Source organism: Thamnophis sirtalis, unplaced genomic scaffold (genome assembly GCF_051295495.1).
Source record: "Thamnophis sirtalis isolate CommonGarterSnake01/CBP01778 unplaced genomic scaffold, rThaSir2_p1.2 scaffold_8, whole genome shotgun sequence".
In the NCBI taxonomy this organism is placed as follows: domain Eukaryota; kingdom Metazoa; phylum Chordata; class Lepidosauria; order Squamata; family Natricidae; genus Thamnophis; species Thamnophis sirtalis.
Genome location: NW_028261388.1, coordinates 77205357 through 77229228, shown reverse-complemented (window position 1 = coordinate 77229228; position 23872 = coordinate 77205357). Strand labels below are relative to the sequence as shown.

Below are 23872 nucleotides of genomic sequence, written 5' to 3'. Positions count from 1 at the left end.
ATTTTGCATAATCCACCATATTTTTATCCAAAATGCTTTCACCTTTTTACAAGTCCACCATATATGATAATATGTAGCATCAGCACAATCACATCTCTTTTGCAGCAAATCAATCAATCAAAGGTATAGAAGAGCTGAGGTGGTGCAGTGGTTAAATGCAGCACTGCAGGCTACTTCAGCTGACTGCAGTTCTGCAGTTCGGCTGTTCAAATCTCACCGGCTCAGGGTTGACTCAGCCTTCCATCCTTCCGAGGTGGGTAAAATGAGGACCCGGATTGTTGTTGGGGGCAATATGCTGACTCTGTAAACCGCTTAGAGATGGCTGAAAGCCCTATGAAGCGGTATATAAGTCTAACTGCTATTGCTATTGCTATAGAACTTTCAAGAGCCACTTGGAAACAATGAATTAGCCTGGACGTTATCAAAGCCTTTGGATAATCTAGCTTTAACCCTTGAACAGCAAATTAAAGATGAAAATAGGATACCAGATGATCCCTTCTCTATTTTGCATCATTAAACAGTCTGGTTGATGAGGATAATATATCCAACAAGTCTCTCTTGCCTACAAATAGCAAATGGGAGAAAGTGACTGAAATTGTTTATTTCCTTAAAAATTAGTTATAAAATCTGTTAATTTAAAACAGATTCCCTCACGCGGAAAACTAAAATATTGTAGCATTTCAATAATTTTGATGGTGCTGCATGCACATTCTATTTAAAACTGACAAACTGATCCAGTATTCTCCATTTGAGACTAAAAAAGATGCTAAATTATAAAAAGGTGCCAAAATTATTTCTGGCACATCTTTAATTTTCACAATGTGTGAAAAAAGGAAGCAAAAATACAGAGAAACATTCAAAGGTTTAAGATCTGAAAAGTGTAATACAAGTATTAAAACTGTTAGATGAAATATATTTACATATATACCCATTTTGATTTCAAATTCATATATATGCATAAAGACCAATTGTGGCCCAAAATAATTTTAATATTAGAAATTAATAGTTGAGTAATTGTTGAACAAGATACATACAACTTACAAGAAAGCAAAGTTTAAGAGAATTGAATGGCTGTGCTGAAAAAAGCTGATTTTCACTTGATTTGAAACCTCGTGCCATTTTACCTATGATATTCATTTACATAAGCAAATTATCGCTTGATAATAGCAATAACCATATATTGAATAAGAGCGAGCTGAATTTGTACTCATTTTAAAGTTTATGCTTTACGTCTTTCTCGCTAATGATATTGTGGGGCAAACATCCCAACCCATTATTTCTTTTCTCTGATGGCTTTTTTCTGCACTATTTAAGCTATAAATTCACTGAGAGCACAAATGAATTGTAAGGTATATTAAGAGGACCAGTCATCCAGACAAATGCATTCTAAACTGATCATTTGACTAGAAATATCCAACTGGCAGCCTACTAGCTGAACAAAATTCCCAGAGCAATTATCCAACCTCTTTACTGTGGCTGACCTAAAATGTTGTCAAGTTATATTAAAATAGGGATTGCACATTCTAATGCTACATCTCCCCCTTGAGTTGTGCATGTCATGCATATTTGCAACTTTCTGTGTTTGTGTGTGTGTCTGTGTCGGTTCCACCACAAATGCGCGAATGACAAAAGCGCGCCTGACTAAACCGTGGTGACAAAACCGCGCCGACAAAACCGCGCCGACGAATGAGTGCTGAAGCGCGCCGACAACAGCGAGCCAACAGAAGCGCGCTGTAACCTAACCCTAAACCTAACCCTAAACCTAACCCTAAACCTTACCTTAACTTAAATCGCGCTGTTGTCGGCGTGCTGTTGTCGGCACGCTTTTGACATCGCGGTTTTAGCGCCGCGGTTTTGTCGGCACGCTTTTGACGTTTGTGCTTTTGTCGGGTCACGGTCTGTGTCTAATCCCAAAATGAATTGTACAAGACTGATCTTGTACATTCCTCTATAGAGATGGATGTTGCAGGTAAAAGTTCTCTCTAGTGAGTAAAATGAAACATTGCTGCTGAAAAGGCCACTATCATTTTAAATAAATGATATGCATTTATTTATTTTAAATAAATAGAATAGGAAATCCTTCCGATTGCATAATCTTCTTTCAAGAATCCATAACCAACCCTGTATGGGAAGGATTTTGAAATAAATTAAAACGAATTTCGAATTAATAATTACTCGATTAAAAGGAAATCAGCCGAGGTGGCACAGCGGTTAGAGTGCAGTACTGCAGGCTACTTCAGCTGACTGCTAGCTGCAGTTTGGCAGTTCAAATCTCACCGGCTCAAGGTTGACTCAGCCTTCCATCCTTCTGAGGTGGGTAAAATGAGGACCCAGATTGTTGGGGGCCATACGCTGATTCTGTAAACTGCTTAGAGAGGGCTTTAAAAGCACTATGAAGCGGTATATAAGTCTAAGTGCTATTGCTAAATGAAGTTAGCTACATTAATTAAAGAATTAATATGTCACTGTTAATGGGACGCAGTGGCCCATTGGTTAAGAAGCTGAGCTTGTCGATCAGAAAGGTCAGCAGTTCGGCGGTTCGAATCCCTAACGCCGCGTAACAAAGTGAGCTCCCATTACTTGTGCCAGCTTCTGCCAACCTAGCAGTTTGAAAGCATGTAAGAATGCAAGTAGAAAAATAGGGACCACTTTGGTGGGGACGGTAACAGTGTTCTGTGTGCCTTCGGCGTTTAGTCATGCCGGCCACATGACCACGGAGATGTCTTTGGACAGCACTGGTTCTTCAGTTTTGAAACAGAGATAAGCACTGCCCCCTAGAGTCGGAAATGACTAGCACATATGAGGGGAACCTTTGCATTTACCTTTATGTCACTGTTACGGGAGATTCCTTTTTTTCCACACCAGTATGACTTTAAAATACAAATAACACAATAGTGACTTTGTCTTGATTTATAGGAAGAAACATAACTGAATTCTATCTTTGTCACAGTGTTTTGCAGCAAAGCCAAGTATCCGACATACTGTATATTTTGCTGTGGAAGTAGAGATGGTCAAGATTTAGAGTCTAAGGCATAGCTTCAAAATTACGCACCCATTACAAAAAGGAATACAGGAAAAGACTGAAGTGATTAGGATAATAAATCAGTGGAGCTTAAACTGGTTCTCACTAAACTTTCACCCTGATTTCAGTGCAATCTAAATATTGTTAATTTAATTGGATTCAACTGTGTTTATGTACCACATTTCTGTCATGAAGCTGAATCGTAAATGATTTACTTGTGGTCTTCAATCCACATAGTGCTGAGAAGCAGGATTCCTTAGCTTCAGCAGCTAAATTACATTGTAATGTCCTCAGGTTGTACCTTAAATGTAGTAAACATTCAGACTGGAATAACGTTGTGTTTTATTTATGAGCATTTAAAGGCCAGATTGGTTGCTGTTAAGGTATGCAGAAGAGCAGTAGGGAAGTGCTGAGGGAAATATATTGGTGGGTTATCATTTTGAGAGATACAACTGATAACCTCCGAACACACTTCAAGGTGGGGTTATCACCCTTAAAGCCCTACATGGCCTAGGACCTGGATATCTCCGTGACCGCCTCCTGCAACATACCTCCCAGCGCCCAATAAGATCTCACAGGGCGGGCCTTCTCCGGGTACCGTCGACCACACAATGCCGCCTGGCGGCTCCTCGGGGAAGAGCCTTCTCTGTAGCTGCCCCGGCCCTCTGGAACAATCTACCCCCTGAGATCCGGACCCTCCCCACTCTCTCGGCCTTCCGAAAGTCTGTTAAGACCTGGCTGTTCCGGCAAGCCTGGGGCTGTTGATCTCTGATTGGACTTCAGCCCCATTAAAATCGAGTGTATGTTGTGTCTCTTTTAATTTGTTTCTATCTTGCATTTTAAACTCTTTTTAATATTTTTAAACTGCTTTTATGTAAGCCGCCCGGAGTCCTCCGGGATTGGGCTGCATACAAATCTATTAAAATTGAAATTGAAATTGAAACCTATATCAAGAGAGATGCTTGACCATCAGAGAGAAAATGTAATTTGTCTTCTGTATTTGAGGGACTTCATGGATACACCTTAGATTGGCTTCTCCCATTTAGAAATTGAAGCATGTATTTGTCTTAAGTAATGTGATTTCATTTCCACATACGCCTTGCAAATGAAACGTTTCTCTTGAGAGGAATACTGATGATTTAATTCATATTTATGTAAATAGGTGTGTATGCAACATAGACTGTAGTGGATACAGCTTCAACCCTGTCTGTGCATCTGATGGGAGTTCCTACAATAACCCGTGCTTTGTTCGAGAGGCATCTTGCCTGAGGCAGGAACAGATTGACATACGACACCTTGGACATTGCTCAGGTACCTTAACTTCATTTTTCAATAGTGGATTATTTCACTAGATGATTGACTAGAGACAATGTTGTTTATATCCAAGATAAGGCTTTCTTTGTGCTTCTGCTTTTATAAAACCACAGAACATAGGGGAAATATTGTCTTTCATTGAGAATCAAAATGTTTTGTTTTGTTCTCATTGAAAAGCACGTGCCCAAGAATATATCGAAATGTTTTTTTTCTTGCTTGTGGTTTTCTTTTAAAAGTTAAATGAAGTACAAGATGTTCTACTTGAGAGACTTGTGATCCAGGAAGCAAAATAAACTGTATAACTAATAAAAAAAAGTTATGTGCTCTACGAAGGAAAGAAAATTATATACTTAGGTTTCAGGTAGTTTTATTAAATATTATAACTACAGTAATGATCGGAAGCACTATTACCATTGTGTGAGATTTGATGTAGTTATTTATTTTAAAGAATTATTCAATATAAGCATCATACATGGCAAGGCTATTTCTTCCTTTTCCCTGCCCTCTGCTGTACAATTTCTCGATGATTCATTGCTTACTTAAGGATTCAGTGCCAACATGAACAGGTTCTATGTTGTTGTTGTTTTACAATCTAGTACATTAGCTATTAAAATGGCTTTCATGTGTTGGTAATGAATGAAAGTTATCTGATGCATTCCTCATGGTTATCAGATGCAGCCAAAAGTTTAATCCTTTGTAAAAAGCGGATAGAAAAAAGTGTTGTAAACAAAAACCTCAGATGTTACAGATAATCTTGGATGCTGTAATCATTAAGTTGGTTGTAAATAAAAGACAATGATGTTTCGGAAGATCCTACTCATATTTTAGGTTAGATTTAATACATACATACATACCAGGGGTGGGTTTCAACCGGTTCGCGGCGGTCCCCGCGAACCGGTTGGTCGGCGAACCCGGAAGTAAGTAACTTCCAGGAATGGCGAAGGGCCCGCTTGCCCGCCCGCGCTCCTTACCCGGTTTTGACGAGTTCTGTGCTTCCACGCATGCACAGGACGCATACAGCGCCTGCGCGATCCTCCAGGAGCAGCTGGAGCATCGCACAGACGCTAGTACGCATGCGTGCACTGCGCGCGTGCACGAGGACGCCGCCGGCCCCGTTCCAACCGAACCGGTTGGAATGGGGCGAGAAACCCACCCCTGATACATACATACATACATACATACATACATACATACATGCACACACACACTGTAGATATATAATTCAGGTGAAAATGAATAATTTGCTGATTGTATAGTATAGAAAAAAATACTTTGATATATTAGCAAGAAACGTATTCCTGTAAATTTGATGATCTTTCAATTAAACCATAATATTTCTCATGTTTGTTCTTCATTCTCTCTCACACATATTAATATAAATTTTGATTTTATGGCAGTTGGGACAGTCAAAGTTCAAAGTTGGGAAGCATCTCTTTGATTTATTAAAACCAAAGCAATTTGTTTTAGGTTTGCTGGTTTCTAGGGATAGGCAAAATGCTCTGTTCACAAAACACCTAAATTCTAGTTCTTTATGTCCAGATAGAACAGAAGAGAAGCCACTGGGAAGATCATATGGGCCAATATGTTAACCACCATTTGAAGTGTACTTGGGCCAAGTGGATTTGATCTTCCCTTTCTCTCCATCCTCATATGCCATGCTGGAGGCCCATAGTATTGTCAATAGCTAAAGAAAAGTGAGCAAAATGTTAGGTACACACGTGCAGAATGCAAGCCAACTATTCTATTATATTCTGCCCATTATACAGGAATCTGCTGAGACAATTAGCCTTAACCTGGGAACAGATAGACAAAGCTCTATGGAACTGAAAGGTTGGGGGAGGGAGTCTGGATTTTTGCAGTTGTGCAATGATTTGAAGTTAATTCCGGGCTAAAGCTTTATCCCCCTATAATATTGAATTAGACAAATGGGAAAAATTTGGGGGAATAAATTTAAAAATGACACTATGAGTTCCATACAAGGAAAACCAGTACAAAATGTTTTACAGATGGCACCTGGCACCATCAAGGTTAGCTAAAATCTCAACAAATACCTCCCAAAATGCTGGAAATGTGAATCGGTACATGGAACATATTATCATTTATGGTAGACCTGTGAGGAGGCAAAAAATTTTTTGGAAAAGGATCCAAAATTGGCTGGAAGCAATAACAAGGGTTAAAATAGATTGGAAACCTGAAGTTTTTTTATTAGGAATTATGTCGGTGAAATACAAAAAAGAAATCCAATATTTAATACTACATATACTTACAGCGGCAAGGATTGCCTTTGCCCAGAAATGGAAAAACAAATTAACCCCAAATGAAGATGAAATAATAAGAAAGATTATGGACTGTGCCGAAATGGATAAACTAACTAAAGAAACACAGGGAAAGGAAGAATCAGAATTCTACCAGATATGGGATAAATGGTATAGGTGGATGGAGGAAAGAAACAAAAATCAATGAAAGAATATAACAACACTCCAAAATAATAGTCATGAGTAAAATAAGAGGGTTAAGAATGGTGAAATCTAAATGAAATATGATAGAAGGGGAAATAATATAAGGTGAGCGATATCGATTGATGATTGCTAAGATAAAAAACAGGAAGTTCCTGTTCCCACTGTATTGTATAAATGTGGTGTACATCAAACAATATAAAAATAAAGCCTTATCCCCTGCCTGGCTAGTTGTTTCCCAATATCAAAGACGTCACTGGGAAAATATTGAAATGGGCAATTGGATATGCTTCCTTTAAACCCAAGGAAATTGGCAGTCCACAATGGTGGCTGAGTTAATATAAGGAATGAAAAGATCTTGGAAGATCAAGCTGGTGAACTGACTGGTTGAATAACCACACTTCAAATGGCTGTTTGGTGTTACAAATAGCATAATAAGTACAGAAAGGAAGGTGCTGGAAAGATTGGTAGGCAAAGTAGAATCCAGGCCTTGTGGAAGAACAGGGAGAAGATACTCAAATCCCATCATCCTTACCAGTGGTGGGTTTCAAAAATTGTTCGAATCTAGTCTGTGGGTGTGGCCTCCTACCGAACCGGTTAGAAGAGGTTCCACCAGTGGACCCGGAAAGCAGGCCACACCTACAGAAGAGGTTCCAAAAATTTTTGAAGACCACCACTGGTCCTTGGATATGATTATTCTACACTGTCATGCTCATATTTATAAAACTCGGTGCCTCTGTGAAAGGTAAGGATGACTACTGCGTTTGTGGTGCAATCGGAACATTGCGTGTGTTGAAGTTGTTTTAACGCAAACCAAAGATGCCTTTTAAAAAACAAGTTTACATCATATTCTTATGCATGCCAGTGCTGTGTGTGAGGTAATTTAAGGTAGTTCTGAAAAGTGTCGTCGGCATCTTCATATCCGGTCACATGGGAGGCAAGCCACTCCCACAAAGGAGGCCACACCCACAGAGTAGGTTTGAACAATTTTTGAAACCCACCACTGATTCAGGCTACTACTAATAGTAATATTAACATTTAATATAATGGAAAATGGTATATACTATCCTGTTAATATAATAAATGTTTATTATAAACATAAATATAATAAAAATATGCTGTAGGTTTTTGTCTTTTGCAGATTACAGAAATGACAGTTAGCTGTGTTTCTTACTCTGCATGATTTACTAATTTCCAGTTAGATATGGGACAAGTCAAAAATCTCAGAGGGTTTTGAATTATCTGTCCTTAATGACCTACAGTCATATCCAACCAACTTCATCAGACATTGTCATACACTTAAAAAAACATTTTTTGCAACCATAGGAGGTTGAATCTTAGTTGATTTGGGATGCCCTTCTCTGCTGATGGGAGAACTGTGGAGCATATTACTGTAGGTCTGATTGATCAGGCCTTATGGTTACATCTGTGATTGACAAACAATATCAGGATATTGGGACATTTAAAAAAAACCATAAATAATAAAAGAGGTGGAGTTCACATATCCTCCAAGCAGCATTAGTCTGCTGGATGTTAACGTTAGCTTGAAATGGATGATTGTAAGATAAAATACAGTATGATTATCCCTTGGGGGGGGGGGGAGTGGTGCCTTCAAGTCAAAGTTGATTCCTAGAAAGTCTCTTCAGTTTTCTTGGCAAGCTTTCCTAGGACTGAGAAAGAGAGTAACTGGTGCTGCCACACAGTGGTGGGATGTTATTTCTGGTGGTTGTATCTGCTTATGAAATTAAACCTTAATAGATTGAGACAGTAAAAGCAGTCCCGGACAATATAATTGTTTTAGCCGTGCAAGACGAATGCAATGCATGTCATCTTTTATTAAACTGTTTCCTTTGGTAATTGTATGTTAATAGTTGGTGCTTTTTTCCTCTTTCTCCCAATAGACTCTGATGATTCCAACTTATTGGGGAAGAAGGATGATGGAATGCAGTATCGGCCAGATGTGAAAGGTGGGGTATTAATGCTTATGTTAGCTTTTATGTTTAAATGCTAGCTATGGTATAGTAACTGAATCTTGCAAGTCATCTTCCTCCTCCTCCTCCTCCTCCTCCTCCTCCTCCTCCTCCTCCTCCTCCTCCTCCTCCTCTTCCTCCTCTTCCTCCTCCTCCTCCTCATATTCCAGTGAATCAGGGAGGTGTTATCATGAGTCACTTCTTTTCCAGGACTTAAAGTATGCTTCAGACCTCTGAAGGTCTGCGGGCTAATAAATGTGGCAGCTACTGGATGTTCCCAGCCTGTTAGCAAGGAGGTTGCTGATTGGTCACTACTGTTGCCTAGGGTAACCTTTCCCTCAGCCCCACCCCTCGCCCCGGAGCTCAGTTGAGGTTCAGACCTGGCAATCTGTTGCCCACCCTTTTGTGCTTTCTTAGCTTGTAGGCTGAACAAAAACAAAAAGCCAGCCTTATTTGGCCCGTAGGTCATAGTTCAATTTAATTCTATTTCAATTTTAATAGATTTGTATGCCGCCCAATCCCGGAGTCCTCCGGGATTGGGCGTTTGTTGACCCCTTGCTAAATTAAACTACAATACGTATTAGTTCATATAATTATATATTAATTTTGTTAAATGTCAATTACTCTATTAATATGATTATATTCTGGGTGTTTTTATGCCAGTTTTTCCTACTTTACTAGGTAGTTTCTGGAAAAAAATGAAGGAGGAAAGAGTACATATGCCACTTTGGCACTGAATGAAAGGCAGGATATAAATCATATCCCAATAGCTAATTTTAATCAAAGCTACAGCTGGCATTCTTCTTTAAATATACATATATTCCTTGCTCTAGAAAATATTTAGTGTGTTGGGGTTTTAATACTTGAATAATTTAGTGCTATAGAAATTAGAACAAAAAAGTGTTAAAATAAGTTGCTGTCCCCAATTCATTTCAAAGGAATCCATTTTTGGTCGAACACAATTTTACAAGCACTTCTGTTGGCCTTGGAAGTTCTTCACAGCCGCATACTTTGAATAATGAAGCCACTTTTATTTATTCAAGAAAATTTAGCATATCAATAGTTTCAAATAAACTGATCTTGTATTTCTTTTGCTTCCCCCCCCCTTAACAAATCGAAGAATAGAGCTATGAATTGTCTAAGCCCTACATGTATTTCTTATATTAATGCTACACATAATCTTGCAGTTAAGGACTGGAAAGGAAGCTTTCATACATTGCTCTGAGTAATGGCTGACTTTGAACAAAATAGATTTCCTGTATTCTGCACTTGAGTTTTAAAGGTGACTTTTAAAACTGGAGGAAATGGGCAAAAGAAGCTATTTCTACAGAAAAGCAATTTCTTCCTCCTGTCACTTTCTCTTCTCACACTTTTATTGTTTATTGGAAAAATTATTGTAGAAGAAAAGAGAAAAAATATGGAAGCTGTGAAATATTTCTGGGGAATAAAGTGGATTTTTAAGGGGATTCATAACAACAGCTTATTTTTTCACTAATCAAATCGTTATTAACTTTTTGAAGACGCACCAGGAATATTAGAATGTATTTAATCTTTTGGTATATGCTTAGTTTTCGTAAGTTTATCAGAATTGGAAAATTAATCTGACAGATAGCTTATCTGTGCTAGGTTTTAAAATCAGCTGAGGAGGTTCTCCTTAATGTATACCGAATAGAATCTTTATCAATTTTGGCATTTTGTTTCTGGCTCTTTCTGGTTTGCCTGACAATTCAATTGGTTAGTTTGCTCCACTGAATTGATTTTTTAAACGCTTGTTTATATTTACATTTCATAATGTTGTGCATATACCGTGTTTCCCTGAAATAAGCGCTTGGCCTGGAGGATTGGGGTGGGGGGGTGCAGCAAGGGAAGAGGACCAATCTCCTCTGCACAAAGACTTTTCCCAGGACGCGAGATCTCCATTTTCTCTCCAGAAAAAGCTATCGACATCGTCGGGATTTTAGCTAATGGAAGAAGCGCGGGATGGAAAGGAAACTTCGGGTCAGGAGACTCCCTGGAGTCTGACACCTGCCGCATTCTGAAGTTTCCTTTCCATCCTGCGGAATATTTAATTAAAAAAAAAAACATAAGAATATTTATTTTAGATTTTTTCCCCCCAAGTTAATTCATTTAGTTGAAAAAAATTTTAAAAAATATTTTTTTTCTTTGTTCTCTATTTTATCTTTGGTGATAAAAGAATAAATATGCTTTTAAAATCTTACGTTTAAATATAGCTAAAATAGCAGGTAAGGTGACAGCTTTATTCCAAAGATGTAATATTGTTGCTGAGGAAATAGCTGCATTTTTGATTTAAAGTATTGAGTGACTGTCTTTTATAATTGTTTTAACAATATTCGTAAAACAGTAAACTACTCTGCCTTATATTTTTGTTTCATACAAAAGATGCAAGTGATCAAAGGGAAGACATCTATATTGGAAACCATATTCCTTGCTCGGATAGTTTTAGCAGCTACTGCATCCATGGGAAGTGTGAATTCATTTATTCAACGCAGAAAGCTTCCTGCAGGTAAGTCAATTAGACTAATAAAAGCACCATCTGAAAATCTACATTGCCTGTATATTATTAAGCATGGTCCTGGGGGCGGGGGGGGGGCAGCAATAGCCCTAGATAATTTGATAAGAGATTCTCTTCGCTCATATCTGGATGGTTTTAGTTAAACCCATTGTTGTGTTTTTGTTATCGCTTTGAATTTATAGTATTCTATTATTTTCTACCTTTTTTTTTACTCCTGCCTGCTGCTATGTAAACAGATTCGATTCCTTATAAAATTGTTTGAGCAAAACTAAGGAAATAATGTAAAGGGGAGGTTTCCTTTTTCCCCCCCTCTAAGAATGCCACTTTCTGTCTGTTCGTTGGGCCATTGACATATTTTATAGTCACCACAGCTTTCTCTTCCCCTTTCTCCCAAATTCAGCCACAAGGATGGTCAACAACCTGATGTTTTCGCTAAAATTGAGTGGTCCTTTGTTTTTTTGAAATTAACCAAGGGCTGACTGATGGCATCTGTCAATTACTGGCAGGGAAAGTGACAGAAGATCTATTCTTCTTCAGTGAAATTATAGATGAGATAGATATAGACAGGGTTACAAGGACAAATCTCTAGAACTCGTAGTAGATACAAGCCAAAGTAGACGAAAAATGTTCTCTAGCAACAGCACTTCCGGTTAATCTTTTTTAGCCCGGCCTGCTTAAAGCTACCAAAAGCTTATTAATTTTTGCCTGTCTTCTTTAGATCTGCTAGTGAAGGACAGCAGGTATCAAAAGGTTTGGGGGGTGCACAGAATTATTATGAATGGCCCTCATCTTGATTCAGCTTGCTGCAGTTCAAGTGGGGTTACTTACATAAGTGTTCCCCGCCACCGCTCTGGTTCACATACTCCTCCCCACTCCAATTAGGAGCGCATACTATGCCTTCCCAGTCTTCTCTTTGCCTGGGGAAACTTTAGTAGCATTGCAGTTGCTACTTTCAAATGGCATAAAGAGATGATAAAAGGTGGTGCTGAAATGTGCCGGAGAGGATAAAGGTATCAGTTGAAAGCTTTTGGCTCATTTCTCCAGCATAAATAGACGTGGATTACAGTTCTTTTTTTAAAAAAAAGAAAAGAAAGGGGAAAATTATTGTCACATATGCATTCACGTTAGATGAAATGTCATTGCTCTTTTTATTGACTAACCTTGAATTAAAGTCGTAACTATGCCTGCAAAAGTTTTAAAAGCAATTGTGATTTTGTATTTGGATTGGCCTGTATTGAAAAATGTTCAGATTAAATTATTAAAGCGTAAACTTTTTTTCAGGCTTGGAGAAGTAGTAAGAGTCATGTCGATTTAGCAATAATTTATTTCCCGTAAAACCAAGAACTGAACCAACGTACACAGGGACCCATACACACTCACCTAGAAGACAATTTTAGAATTAAAAAAGACATTAAGCCGAGGTGGCGCAGTGGTTAAATGCAGCACTGCAGGCTACTTCCGCTGACTGCAGTTCTGCAGTTCGGCTGTTCATATCTCACCGGCTCAGGGTTGACTCAGCCTTCCATCCTTCCGAAGTGGGTAAAATGAGGACCCGGATTGTTGTTGGGGGCAATATGCTGACTCTGTAAACCGCTTAGAGAGGGCTGAAAGCCCTATGAAGCGGTATATAAGTCTAACTGCTATTGCTATTAAGGGAGAAGAAATAAATACATCTGCCAATTAGTCTAGCACAAGGGTGTCAAACTTGCATCGTCACAGCAGCATCATGTGACATATCGGGACTCCGCCCCCTTCGCTAAACCAGGAGGAGGCGGGGCTAGCATGGGACGCATCCGGCCTGTGGGCCTTGAGTTTGACACCTCTGGTCTAGCATAAGTATTTAAATATTGTGGTGAGAGGTACACTCTAAAAATAATTGCCTCTTAGCTTTTGCACTTTATCAGTCTAGGATGTGCTCTTACTTTGCCTTCTTTGGACATTTTGAATTTTATAAATTTGTGTACAATTTATATGGTATATTTCTATAAGTCTTGGTGGAGCTTTGTTAGTATAAAGCAGTGGTTCCCAAGGGGAGGCCCATTTCCCTCAGGGGGCAATTTGATTTTAACAGGGGCAATTTGAACTTTATTTAAACCAAGTTAATGGCCTTTTAGGCTTCCTTCATATGAGTAGAGTTCACTTTTTGAGTAAAGTAAGAATTATATGTCACCAGAGGGGTGGGGTGGAATCAGGATTTTAAAGATGCTTAAGTGGGGCATGGCCAAAAAAGATTGGGAACCGCTGGTATAAAGGCTCATAACTTTGGATCTTTCTCATTTGCATGGGGCAATCTACAAAATAATGTGAACGTTAAAAAATACTCCTTCCATCTTATATTCTTGGTTTTTTTTTGTTTTTTTTTGAACTGATAAAATAGTTATTAGGTAGAATCTCAGAAAACATACTTGAAATGTATCATAATTTGTTGGAATATATGCTGAGTTTGCTGACAGTTTACAAGAACAAATTCAACAAATCATTGGAAAAGAGGAACGAACAGTGGTGGGTTATATATCCACAGCAGAAATTTAGTCAGGATTGGCTTCCTTATATACGACACATTATATAACACAGCATATTTAGACATTTGGAATATGGTTTGTAGGGAATACACCATGGAACCAATTAAAAAAATAGACAAAAGTATTTGAAAGAGAGGAAGGGGAAGGAGAGAAGGGAAAGGAGAGGAGGAAGGAAGGAAGGAGAGAAGAAAGGAGGGAAGGAAGGAGGAAAGGAAGGAGAGAAGAAAGGAGGGAAGGAAGGAGGGAAGGAAGGAAGGAGAGAAGGAGAGAAGAAAGGAGGGAAGGAAGGAAGGAAGGCAGGAGGGAAGGAGAGAAGGAGAGAAGAAAGGAGGGAAGGAAGGAGGGAAGGAAGGAGAGAAGGAGAGAAGAAAGGAGGGAAGGAAGGAAGAAGAAGTAGGATTGTTGTAAAATAAGATGGGTGTATGGGATGGTAAGAAAGCAATCTCAATTATATTGTCAATTGTAGGGGAGAAAAATTGTTATAAATACATATTATTAACAGTTATGAGATTATATAATTGTGAATGTATATATGAAAAAAAAAAAAAATTTTTTTTAAAGAAATTAAAATCCCCAGCGAAAGGAGCAGTTGTATTTGAGAGACGCACATGCGTGCCTACAATCTTGATATATTTTCATATCGGCGTGAGGAATTTACAGTTATCCCATTCATACGCGCTTTGTTTGAATTTGGGATCTCTTTGTTTTGAAAATCATTTTCTTTATTTTAAGATTTGGTGGTTATGTGTGATATGCAGTGCACACATAATACATTATGCACACATAAGCATCCAAGAATTAAAATGTGTGGTTATTTGTTAAAAAAAAAAATTGGGAAAAGGAAGAGAAGGGAAGTAGTGAAGATACTACTAACAACTTTTCCATAATGTTTTTGTTTATGCTTAATAGTTGTTTCTATTGTTATTATCTAATTTAAAGCTTTTTTTACTATTTTACTATTCTAACAATGATGTATTTACTATACAGCACGCACACACAGAGTATATATTATTATATATAAAATAGGAATATTTTACTCTTCTCTTTTAGGTGTGAATCTGGATACACAGGACAACATTGTGAAAAAACAGACTTTAGCATACTGTATGTTGTCCCAAGTAGACAAAAGTTCACTCATGTGCTTATTGCAGCAATAATTGGAGCTGTCCAGATTGCCATTATAGTTGCAATTGTTATGTGTATAACCAGGTAAGTTCAGAGGCACAACATCACAAGGGGTATCCTTTGTTGTTGTTGTTGTTGTTTTTCTTTCTAAAAATACGTTTATTTCCATTTCATTCCATACAATCACATGTATACTGTGCATAACCGGGGCATATAACATTGAATAATAAACACAGCCCTCGCTTTTATAGACAATACCCCCCACAATACAAACCCAATATACCACCTTGACCCACCATACACCCTCTTTCACCCCCCTCCAACTTTCATTCCTCCTTCCTTTGTTGTTGTTGTTTATTTTGTTAGGGCCGTGATTTGTATTTTCCCACCTACTTTCTTCATGGATTGAGATAATAAGTACTTTTGTTGTTTGAAATGTGCTCTCTCTTCCACTCTCTTTCCATGGAAGTAGGTGTATATGTGTGAAACACTTATACACATTCTGAGTCTATATATAGTGCACATGTGTGTGTTCTATTATTATCAAGGTAAAATATTTAGGTAAGTATGCTTGATGTAAATGTCACAAGATGCCACAGTCCTAAATCAAACTTGCACATGTAACAACATTTTTGAATTAAAGCTCAGCGCAGAAGGTCTTTCAAAATTATTTACTCAGTGTAAAACGGGCAGAGGAAGAAAGGGGGCAGAGAATTTCTCCAGCGATTTGTCAAAACTGGGACGCCCCCTTAGCAATGACAGCTGCATTGCTATTGAAAAAAAGCCAAAAGGAAGAATTCTCTCCCTAAGTTTTCTTGGGATTTAATCGAAGCATACGATGCAAATCACTGGAGATATAATAATATAATGAAAGGCGCAGTTATATAAAGAAAATGAGCACGTATCCTTGGCCAGCTTCTAATCAAATAAGTGCAAGAATGACATAGTCCACTCGTGAGAATTTCTTATTTCAAATAATTTTGAAAACAAATGTTCTTTCATTGAAATGGATGAAAACTGAGGCGGGGGGAATTGATAATTTCTCACTCTGGCACTAACTTGCATCCCCAATAATATATTGGCATTGAGATACAAATACATCAATACTGTATCGGAATTAACCTATTTCCTTTCTGTTCATCTTCCTATTTGCCTGTCCCCCTTTCCATAACATCGATCTCAAATTCTGCTAAAATTGCTTTACAAGGAGGAATGTTGGCTTCATTCATATCAGATATTTCTAGGGGTGGAATAAGTACAGCAAAGAAATAGAAGGGAAATCAGGCTGTGGAATATGATATACATACCAGCCCTTCTTGTTCCTTTAATCCATGCTATGGCTTAAAATACCTCTACAGGATTGCTGCTTGCTCGTCCACGCCCATGTCAAAGATAGATTCTCTGTGGCCCTATTTACACTCCCAGGATTAATTCCAATTCCTCATGGTGAAGCAACCCTCTATGTGTGTGAGTCATAACTATGTGGTTGGATCTCCATACAATATTCTTTATGAACAAAACATGAATTACTGTAATGCGCTCTACATGGGGCTGCCCTTGAAGAGTGTTCGAAGACTTCAGTTAGTGCAGAACGCAGCCGCGCGAGCGATTGTGGGTGCACCCAGGTACACTCACGTCACACCTATCCTCTGCGAGCTGCACTGGCTACCCATTAGTCTCCGGACCCGCTTCAAGGTGCTGGTCATCACCTATAAAGCCCTACATGGCATCGGACCTGGGTACCTGAGAGACCGCCTCCTGCCGATTACCTCCCATAGACTGATTAGATCTCACAGGTTAGGCCTCCTCCGGATTCCATTTGCCAGCCAATGTCGGCTGGCGACTCCCCGGGGGAGAGCCTTCTCTGTTGCAGCTCCAGCCCTATGGAATGACCTCCCCTGGAGATCCGGACCCTTACTACCCTCCCGGCCTTCCGCAAAGCCACCAAGTCCTGGCTGCTCCAGCAGGCCGGGGGGCTTGTGAAATATCCAGCCCCACAGTAACTGTGAATGTTGTGTATTTTAAAGTGTTGTTTTGTTTATTTATCCCCTTCCCTTGTTTATTGTAAGCCGCCCGGAGTCCTTCGGGAGTGGGCGGCATACAAGACCAATAAACTCAAACTCAAGGCGTACTGGGTTATCAAGAACATTTTCTCACCTATGAAGTTGTAGATGCCTTCTCACCTGACTGAGTTGGGCGGCTATAGAAACCGAATAAATAAATCAATCATAAATAAATGTGTCATCTCAATTGCATGGTGTGCAAGAGTGTGAAGGAGAAGGCCCTGTCTGCTGTCAAACAAAGTATTGGCAGTTTTAGTGGGTTTAGAAACTGGGTGTCATGGCTGCTTCCCTCATTAACCAAGAAAGAAACCCACTCAACTCCATTTTGCAGAATTAAGAGTACTTTTACTGGTTATGAGTAGGTAGTAGCCAAGCAAAGCAAGATCTGAGGCAAAAGCACGCGTAATCATAGATATCAATATGTGACCCAACCCCCTCCCCTTGGTAACCCCATCCCATAGTCCAATCTGCACACCCCACAGGTGTCATGTGGGAGACATCTTCAAAAAGCATCATCAGGTTGGTATGCCGGACAGTTGGATTTGGATTTAGATTTGGATTTTATTCAATTTGTAGGCCGCCCTATTCCCCGAAGGGACTCAGGGCGGCTGAACAAAGCCAAGGGAGGGGAAATTACAAAAAGGAAGACAAAGACAATCAGACAATACAAACAGTTTAAAAGCACAACAGACACAGCAGATTCGAGTGGGGGGGGGGGACTCAACCCCAGGCTTGCTGGGACAGCCAGGTCTTCACGGCCGTCCGGAAGGCCTGAAGGGTGGAGAGGGTCCGAATCTCCACGGGGAGCTCGTTCCAAAGGGCCGGGGCAGCCACAGAGAAGGCCCTCCTCCGAGTAGTCGCCAGCCGACATTGGCTGGCACATGGAATACGGAGGAGCCTAATCTGTGGGATCGAATGGGTCTGTGGGAGGTAATCGGCAGAAGGCAGCCCCTCAAGTTGGCCTTGGCGGCAACTCCTCTATCTGCAGCATGCACACTAGATGGTGAGAACAACCCCCCCTTTCACAGTCACTCCAGCGCTGAACAATTTCCCCACCCAAATACCATGCCCCCCCTCCGCGTTTCAATGGCAGCCGAAAGTAAGAAGCAAGCAGCAAAACAGAGGCTGACTCTGGGTTTATGTGCCTTTGATAGCCAGTTTAATGCAGTGGTTAAAGCCTCAGACTAGAAACGAGGGAACTGTGAGTTCTAATCCTGCCTTAAGCATAAGCCCAGGTGGGTGACTTTGGGCCAGGCCTTCTCACTCAGCCCTAGAAAACAGGCAATGGCAAGTCACTTTTGTAAAAAAAAAAAAACCTTTTCAAGAAACCTATGAGGGACTTGTCCAGGCAGTCACTAGGAACCACAGGCTGACTTGAAGGCACACCCAGCCACATATATTTATTCTATAATTCTACATCTTATCTATTCTAGCAGAGCCGAGGTGGCGCAGTGGTTAAATGCAGCACTGCAGGCTACTTCAGCTGACTGCAGTTCTGCAGTTCGGCTGTTCAAATCTCACCGGCTCAGGGTTGGCTCAGCTTTCCATCCTTCCGAGGTGGGTAAAATGAGGACCCGGATTGTTGTTGGGGGCAATATGCTGACTCTGTAAACCGCTTAGAGAGGGCTGAAAGCCCTATGAAGCGGTATATAAGTCTAACTGCTATTGTTATTGCTATTCTATAAAGTTGCTATAAGCAATAAGCTTTCCCATATGGCTTGCATTGTTTTTCAAAAAACCTGGTCTCACACATCACTCAACCTGCTGGACAATAACTGTGCTCAAAATAGGTTCCTGCTTTGCATCTCCAAAGCTTTATCCTACAGCATTAACAAAATATAATTCAAAGGTCAGCACTTGCTTGCTTGGCTGGATGACATATCAGGGCCAACATAAGCAATAAATTACCCAATGCAAACTGCCTCCAGTTGCTGAAATTAACCCAGAATTAGTGGGTATGAGGGGGGTCTCCTACAGCTAGAATGGGCTTCATATCATTTTAGAATTCTCTTAGCTTCTCTTCTTTGACAGCTGATAGCGAATAGCCTGTGTTCTAGCAACAAACTCAGAGTGGGCTTATAAGAAAGAAGAAATTCAAATAATTTTGAAGTTCAATAAAAATAAAAATAAAATTATCTTTAATTTTTCATTCTGCTGATACACTTAAACTCAAGTCAGCAGTTTTACAAGCTCATCAGCAATAAGGCTTTCCAAGAAAAGGATCAGATTTGCGATATGCGGAAAATACATGTATTTGCCTATAGACCTAAATTTGGGGCCTATTTATTCAGAAATAAATCCCACCAAGTTATACGAGCTTAATCTCAAGTAAATGTATATAGGATTTCAGCCTTTGATAATAAGATTTAGGGGCTTAATTTCTCATCCTGGCACTTGACCATCAGTAGTGTTTGAAACATTGTTTTAGCCAAACAAGGTTATCAAGACAGAGGGAGAAAAAGGATATCCGGCACAGCTAGTGAGCCATAACTATGGTTAACGATGCCAAGCATGATTCATCGTGGCCTCTTGATTAAATGACTCTTAATTCTCTTCCTGGAATGTCTTCTTTCTCATTCTGCATACCCATTTACAACTCCCCCAGATAATTCCAAGGAAAAGGAAGGAGAGCCTCATTAGTGCCTGACATCAAAGGATTCAGAAAAGTGTGTAATACAGAAATTCCAAATATTGGGAGTTGGCAACAGGTTCTACATTATTGTTGCATCGGGTACTCCGTTCAAATGTATTCTTTGTAGAGGTTTTGCATTAATTGTACTTACAAAAGAAACACTAATTATCTTCCCTCTGCAATAATTAATATTTAAAAATATTGTTTTCATCTATCACAAGCCATAAGGGTTATGATAGTGACCTAAGTGGAAGAAGTAGGGTAGCATTCTTAGCTGTAGTATTGTGTGTATTTGTTCATTCATTTAGTTAGAATTAACACTACCTTCCTTTCTGTCAATTTGGACACTCGAGCGTTATAACTAGGGGGTTTCCTGATTGGAGGAGGAGTAAAATATTTCAGAATATCTGGAACTATAAAAAAGAGTGGGGGCTGGGGGCTGTATATGGAGTAAGGTTACATGCCCCTTCTGCAATGCGCTCTACATGGGGCAGCCCTTGAAGAGTGTTCGGAGACTTCAACTCGTCCAGAATGCAGCCAGGCGAGCGATTGTGGGTGCGCCTCGGTACACCCACATTACACCTATCCTCCGCGAGCTGCACTGGCTGCCTATTGGTCTCCGGATACGCTTCAAGGCACTAGTCTTTTAAAAAAAGAGAGGAAAAAGGTATACATATATAGTCATTGTACTTTTAACTCCAACCTCATTTTGGCTGAGATGTAGCCCTGGTTACTATTTCCAACTATTTTCATCATTATATTTATATAATTATGCATCCTTACATGCCCCCACCTTGTGATTCTGTCTTTAAATCTTAATAGTTTCCCATTGTAAGTATATTTCATGTTCCCCCTCCATTTTTCCATATCTGGGTTTAGGTTACCCTTAATTGTGTATAAATAGCAATCCTTACTGTTCAGTGTTCATTACAATTCCCTTAATGTACTATATAGAATAACAAGTGGTACACATCTCACTTTGTTCATCATCTTAGAAGTTCTATATATGTCCATGTTTCGTATATTTTGACCCATGCTTAATTGTCCTTCTATTGTCATATTCAATCAACTAGCAACTCAGTTTAATTATCATGTATAAAGGTGAATCACAAACTTCTGCTTTACAATCTCCCCATATCAATTTCATATTTGTCCACATTCCATATATTTTGACCTTTATTTAATTATCTTTCCATTATCATAATCAGTCAGTTAGCAACTTAATTTTATTGTCATATTTAGGAGTAAATATCTCAGCTTTGTATTTGCCCATATAACAATTTCTAGTTGTATGATTTTTTTCCTAGTAAGTCTTTCCCCCCTTCTCTATTCCTGCCTTTTCCCTTTTCTTTGTTTCGACATGTCCACCCTCTTCAATTTTCCCCAAACCACCGTCAAAGAAATCTTTTATATTTCCTTTTGTTGGTGAGAAAATGGTGTTTTTTCCTTGATCTTTCCTCCGTTATTGCATTTCGCCTCTCATTAATTGGAGTTGCTTAAGGTATATTAGTTGGAAGACATTCAGACGAAGTAATTTCTTTGGAATGTTTGGTTTCTATTTCAAATCCAGAACCAAATTTAGAGTTTGTATTTGAGTGGGTTTGTCACTTCTCTGCTTTCTCCCTTTCTGTCCGAATTGTTTCAAACAAATGCCTTTTTTGGAGGCTAGTGTTTCAACCCTCTGTTTTTCTTTCTTTCTTTCCTTTTGCCAAAATCCAGATCTGTCTATTAATATTATTTGTACTCTCAATATTCTTTGCCTTTTCCAAGTTTTGATTTATGACTGTGGGTTAAATGAATTTTCTTACCGGTCTTTCATCTCAACCTTACACTCCTGTTCAGTTGCTTTGGGTGGAAGCCAGCTTCTTGTGCAGCCATGTTGCCATGCTGCCGCCCCTACTAAGAGCCAAGGTGGTGCAGTGGTTAGGGTGCAGTACTGCAGGCCACTTCAGCTGACTGTTATCTGCAGTTCAGCGGTTCTAATCTCACCGGCTCAAGGTTGACTCAGCCTTCCATCCTTCTGAGGTGGGTGAAATGAGGACCCAGACTGTGGGGGCGATATGCTGACTCTGTAAACCGCTTAGAGAGGGCTGAAAGCCCTGTGAAGCGGTATATATAAGTCTAACTGCTATTGCTATACTACGATTCAGAGGGCAAATCTCTGACCTGCGAGGGACCTGTTGCCTCCCCCTGGGTCTGATGAGATGCTGCCCCTTTTTCGCCCCCCCCTTTCCAGGGGGGTTTTGATCTAAAAAAGGATCCTCAGAGTTGGTTTGTCAGACAGGGTTCATGTGAGGCTCTTCAGAGCTCACATCCCCCACGTCTGTCCAGCTGGAGAACTTCCTGTCACCCGAGTCACATGATATTTCCGTTAGGAACTGCATCGCTTAGCAACAGAAATTGCGGGTCACTAATCCAGGACCCCCTCTAATTGTGAAAAAATGCTTTTAAATACTTGGGTTTACTGACTCATCTTTCTCTCCTGCTTGCTTCTGATAACAGGAAATGCCCCCAAAACAACAGAGGACGGCGGCAGAAGCAAAATCTAGGCCACTTTACTTCAGATACGTCATCCAGAATGGTTTAGCGGCATTTTTTTATACCTACATTGACCATGTGATGTACAATTTTATTAACTTTTTTTAAAACAATGGAAATATTTATTTCAGAGGCCTTATTTTTGGACATGTTAATTATTATTGTTATTATTTTTAGCGTAGCGCTGTCTCGTTTTATTACAGGAAGCAGCTAACAGCTATGGACTGCTTTAGTAACTTCTCATTTCATGGTTTGAGGAAGGTGTTAGTTTATTTCTTGTATTTGTATCCCATGGTTATATTGATAAGACTTGTGCTTTAATCATGGAGTGTAAGAATTTTGAAAAGAGAGACATTTCACCAATGATTATTCAACAAATGAAAATGGAGCCCATCATGTTTCCTAGCAAAAAGGGTAAAAGATGTTTACAGCATACTTTTCTTACGAGGAACTAGAAGACACTGTGTTTAAATACCGTAGATATTTAAATGTTTTTAAAACTTAGTAAGAGGTTTTTTTAGACACTGCCAATCGCATGAAATGTGGAGATGTGTTTTTGTGTGTAGTTGTAACATTTAGAATGGGCTGAATCCAGACTAAGCTAGCTCTGCCTAGCGCTCAGAAGAATCAGTGGACGAGTTAATCTAAATTCCCATTGTTTTCAATGAAAACAAATTGTGCAATTAACTTAAAATGCAATCCTATACATCTCTACTCAGAAATAAGTCCCATTCAGTTTAATTCAGGTAAGCATGTAAAGGATTGCCTCTTTAGTCTGGATCCAATCCAAGATATATGGCCCAGGTTTCAGTGCCATCTTCTTCATAAATAGCGGACACTTTATTTTTAAATTGTAAAATAATAATTATAATATACAGTTCATTATTCAAAAAAAACTGCTCAGCTGAACAGAGCACATTTGTCCTGGAGAGACAAATATATTGCTTTTTTTTTTGTTAAGAATTATGTTAATAATCCACATACCTGATTGGGATGTAGCTGTGTTAGCCACTGTTTAAACAATTTTCATATTTACTACAGTTTTCTAAAGAAGATACCTGTTTTCACATCAGCAAACACAATTGTATAGTCTTTGTGATTAAAATGCAAAAAAGCAAAAACAGTATAAAAGATTTTGTGCTCTTGTCAAGAATAATTCCAAGAGCTAAGAATGTGTCTCCAAATGAAGTCTTCTGGTTGTATTTATTATATTAATAGGATGTTAGTAATTGTTTGGAAGATTCAGAGCTAAAATGTAACTAGGGTGTGTTCCAACTGTTTTAACATGTAGTTTTAGGCTTTCCAATTCTGCATGTAGGAATAAATAATTTGTTCAATAAAAAGGCTTTGAATATTTCAACTGGGAAACTATGCCAATGCAATGTTTTTCTTTTCTTATTTAATCTGTCCCAAATGTGTTTTATTCATTATTGTAAGGCGCAACCTATGTATTTGGAAAGAAAATAGTTAAATGTCATTTCAATTGTCAAAAGTCTGTTCGAACGCATCGATCCTCTCCCTACCACCTGAACGCAAGAAAAAAAGATAATTTAAAATTAAAATAGGAGCAACGTGGATTTTAATAGACTGTGGGTTCGTTCTTTGCTATATTGTTTACTGTTTCTAGATTAACCCAGATAAGTTTATTGGTTATAGGAATGTGCTCCTTTCAGTGCATGTTCATTTCCCAGTGTGCT

At 39.1% G+C, this 23872-nt stretch overlaps 1 protein-coding gene across 1 annotated transcript in view; it reads left to right on the top strand.

The window, feature by feature from the left end:
- Nucleotides 1-23750, top strand: part of TMEFF1 (transmembrane protein with EGF like and two follistatin like domains 1) — a 120119-nt gene extending 96369 nt beyond the window's left edge. Inside the window, exons 6-10 of the mRNA XM_087721939.1 lie at nt 4185-4333; nt 8694-8759; nt 11163-11286; nt 14868-15026; nt 22140-23750. Coding sequence (XP_087578065.1) covers nt 4185-4333; nt 8694-8759; nt 11163-11286; nt 14868-15026; nt 22140-22224 — 583 coding nt within the window. The 3' untranslated portion in view covers nt 22225-23750. The remainder of the gene's footprint in view (nt 1-4184; nt 4334-8693; nt 8760-11162; nt 11287-14867; nt 15027-22139) is intronic.
- Nucleotides 23751-23872: the final 122 nt, after the last annotated feature.